The sequence below is a fragment of the Micropterus dolomieu genome, unplaced genomic scaffold (genome assembly GCF_021292245.1).
Source record: "Micropterus dolomieu isolate WLL.071019.BEF.003 ecotype Adirondacks unplaced genomic scaffold, ASM2129224v1 scaffold_296, whole genome shotgun sequence".
In the NCBI taxonomy this organism is placed as follows: Eukaryota; Metazoa; Chordata; class Actinopteri; order Centrarchiformes; family Centrarchidae; genus Micropterus; species Micropterus dolomieu.
Genome location: NW_025744287.1, coordinates 5,185 through 9,112, shown reverse-complemented (window position 1 = coordinate 9,112; position 3,928 = coordinate 5,185). Strand labels below are relative to the sequence as shown.

At 46.9% G+C, this 3,928-nt stretch overlaps 1 protein-coding gene across 4 annotated transcripts in view; it reads right to left on the bottom strand.

The window, feature by feature from the left end:
* LOC123967343 (piezo-type mechanosensitive ion channel component 2-like) overlaps window positions 1–3,928 on the bottom strand; it is a 13,898-nt gene that overhangs the window by 5,200 nt on the left and 4,770 nt on the right. For all 4 annotated transcript variants that reach the window (XR_006824232.1, XM_046043417.1, XM_046043418.1 and 1 more), the window contains 3 exons: window positions 2,659–2,807; window positions 1,913–1,991; window positions 1,705–1,799 (listed from right to left, as the gene is read on the bottom strand). Coding sequence is in view for 3 of the 4 variants with exons in the window: in XM_046043417.1 (XP_045899373.1) it covers window positions 1,705–1,799; window positions 1,913–1,991; window positions 2,659–2,807 (323 nt within the window). In the remaining variant the exon portion in view is untranslated. The remainder of the gene's footprint in view (window positions 1–1,704; window positions 1,800–1,912; window positions 1,992–2,658; window positions 2,808–3,928) is intronic.

Below are 3,928 nucleotides of genomic sequence, written 5' to 3'. Positions count from 1 at the left end.
GGGACTAGTCGCAGAGATCTGGGGACTAGTCGCAGCGTCTGGGGACTAGTCGCAGAGATCTGGGGACTAGTCGCAGAGATCTGGGGACTAGTCGCAGCGTCTGGGGACTAGTCGCAGCGTCTGGGGACTAGTCGCAGCGTCTGGGGACTAGTCGCAGAGATCTGGGGACTAGTTGCAGCGTCTGGGGACTAGTCGCAGAGATCTGGGGACTAGTCGCAGCGTCTGGGGACTAGTCGCAGCGTCTGGGGACTAGTCGCAGAGATCTGGGGACTAGTCGCAGAGATCTGGGGACTAGTCGCAGCGTCTGGGGACTAGTCGCAGAGATCTGGGGACTAGTCGCAGAGATCTGGGGACTAGTCGCAGCGTCTGGGGACTAGTCGCAGAGATCTGGGGACTAGTCGCAGCGTCTGGGGACTAGTTCAAGACTTCTAAAGGTTCTAAAGGTGGCCAGTCATCTGAGAGCTTTAATCGGAAGGACAGAATTACGTAAGCGGTCATACGAGCTCACAGAGCTAGCTAGATGATGATTATCACGTCATTTAAGGTCAGTGATAATAATATGATCGAGTCATTAAGAAAGGCCGTCACGTACTGCTGGTGATCGCTCATATAGCGCAGCATAAGCTACATGACATTGTTTGTTGGAGCTAAAGTTCCCTAATGCAGTCATTGCTTCTAACTACTCTAATGACTAGGTGAGGTTATCCTAAGCCCACGCTGCTGCGAGGGCCCTAGGCCCCAGGCCCCTATGTATCATCATCATGATTATTAGACTAATGGCTCCCTTGATGCCAGTGTGTGGCCCACAGGCAACAAAGTGTCCGACATGTTTTCTCATCTGCTCCATGCTTTCAGTGAATAAACAGCTGTTTGCTCGTTCCCAGAATGTTTTTATTGAAGCTGTCCAGCATTGGCAGGGAATTATAGACCTAATAATAATTTGAAATGATACTTTGACTTCCAGCACAGTTTTTCTCTTTGACAATTACTTGTACTTGAGTATGAGTGGTGTACTCCACGGCTACCTCTGATCACCAGGGAGTCAGTAAATGCAAATGAGTAGACTGATCCACGGCACTTCTTTCAGCTTTATGGTGGTTTTGGGGAATATTACAGTAGGTACACATATTATAATATGCAAGGATGGTGTGTATTGGTGAGGGGTGACCGAATGATTGTGGTAGGTCGCCTAGACCAAAAATGCCCTGGCCGAATTTTTGTCCCAGTCCAGCACTGTGGGGGAGCACTAAGCTTCCGGTCCAAGCAGAATTAGCAATAGGACGGCTAGCTGCACGGCTAAGTGAGTAGCTAGCAGCAGCTGCAGGACATCAGAGGGAAAACCTGATCCAGTTTCAGTAAAACCAGAGAATAAAGTCAGAAAGTTTTTTTTCCTGCAGTAATCAGTGAGGCCTAGTCTCGTATAGCAGGACTTCATTCATCCTCTGCTGTGCTTGGGGAAGTTGGCCAATCAGGAGCAAGTGGGCTTTAAGGGGGGGGGGGCTTAAAGAGAGAGGAGCTTAAACTGAGGTTTCAGACAGAGGGTGCAAAGAGTAGCTGAAGCACCAAGGAAAAAATAATGTGTTTTTGAAACACCGAAGCATGCAAACATTTATAGCAGAAACCATAAATACTAGTATGAACCTGAAAATGAGGATTCTTTCTTCCAGCTGAGCTCTGAGCTGCAGGTAGATGTGTGCGTGTTACCTGGTGATGGTGCTGTTGTGAGTGTCCACCACAGTCTTCAGGTCGGTCAGCTGCAGGAACGGCTCGTGGAAGTAATGCAGGTGTACGATGCACACCTGCAGAACAACATTTAGTCAGCTCTTGCAGAACAAGGTGTTGAGAGAAGAAGAGAAAAAGGAAAAGAGTGAACGTGATGGAAAAAACTTTGATGTTCTGTAGGAATGAGTACCAATAGGAACGCAGCAGGGATGAAGATCTTAGTAAAGAGAACAGGAACTGAGAACTTCTCCAAGCCAACATCCTCCAGCCTGGAGAGACAGGGTTAGAGACATAGCAGTTATAATTAGTTAAATATTCCGTACTTGTATAGCGCCTTTCTAGTCTTTGCGACCACTCAAAGCGCTTTTACACTACATCTGCATTCACCAGTCACACACATTCATACACTGAGCCTAAGTGCTCAAACGGAAACTAACATTCACACTCACACATACACTGGCGGAACAGCCGCCAGGGGCAATTCGGGGTTCAGTATCTTGCCCAAGGACACTTCGACACGCAACCAGGGGGAGCCAGGGATTGAACCGCCGACCTCCCGATTAACGGCCAACCCAAGTTCAATTCTTTTATTCATTATTCGTAATACGTATAATAATACTAAGAATTATGTTATTTATTAAGTAAATATTGATGCTAATTAAAACATTATGTTTTAATATTACAGAGTTAAAGTTATTGTGAAACTAAATCTGAGAGACGTTCACATCAGGTGACTCCGTCGACCACAAAGAGTAAAGAAGCCTATTTGATGAGGTGTTGATTTAACCCTCCTTGGAAAACCAAACAGCTGAAGAGAGACTGAGGACACCTGAGCCCTTCAGTCTGTTCCTGTGTAATGGTGATGATGGCTCAAGTTTATAAGCAATAAAATCTATTAAGTATCAATGTCACCTGCCCGTGTGTACCTGTGTGTACCTGTGAGTGCTGAGTCCAGTGTAGTAGCTCCAGGTGTAGGGGGACGAGGGGAACTGGAAGGTGTAGACCAGGATGAGAACCAGCATGGAGTAAACCACCACAGCTACCCAGAAACCCCTGAGCAAGGCACGCCAACGCTCGTAGTTCAACTACAGAGAGCCAGACAGGCAGAGACACAGACAGGTAAAGAGACAGACAGGTAGAGAAATAGACAGGTAGAGAAATAAACAGGTAGAAACCAACAGGTAGAGACAGACAGGTCGAGGTAAAGAGACAGGCAGGTAGAGAGACAGACAGGTAAAGAGACAGACAGGTAGAGAAATAGACAGGTAGAAACCAACAGGTAGAGACAGATAGGTCGAGGTAAAGAGACAGGCAGGTAGAGAGACAGACAGGTAAAGAGACAGACAGGTAGAGAGATAGACAGGTAGAAACCAACAGGTAGAGACAGGTAGAAACCAACAGGTAGAGAGACAGGTCGAGGTAAAGAGACAGACAGGTAGAGAGATAGACAGGTAGAAACCAACAGGTAGAGACAGGTAGAAACCAACAGGTAGAGACAGATAGGTCGAGGTAAAGAAACAGGCAGGTAGAGAGACAGACAGGTAAAGAGACAGACAGGTAAAGAGACAGACAGGTAGAGAAATAGACAGGTAGAAACCAACAGGTAGAGACAGATAGGTCGAGGTAAAGAGACAGGCAGGTAGAGAGACAGACAGGTAAAGAGACAGGCAGGTAGAGAGATAGACAGGTAAATGGACAGACAGGTAGACAGACAGGTAGAAACCAAAAGGTAGAGACAGACAGGTAAAGAGACAGGCAGGTAGAGAGACAGACAGGTAGAGAGATAGACAGGTAGAAACCAACAGGTAGAGAGACAGGTAGAAACCAACAGGTAGAGAGACAGGTAGAAACCAACAGGTAGAGACAGATAGGTCGAGGTAAAGAGACAGGCAGGTAGAGAGACAGACAGGTAAAGAGACAGGCAGGTAGAGAGACAGACAAGTAGAGACAAGCAGGTAGAGAGACAGACAGGTAGAGAGACAGACAAGTAGAGACAGGCAGGTAGAGAGACAGACAGGTAAAGAGACAGACAGGTAGAGAGATAGACAGGTAGAAACCAACAGGTAGAGACAGACAGGTTGAGGTAAAGAGACAGACAGGTAGAGAGACAGACAGGTAAAGAGACAGACAGGTAGAGAAATAGACAGGTAGAAACCAACAGGTAGAGACAGACAGGTAGAGAGATAGACAGGTAGAAACCAACAGG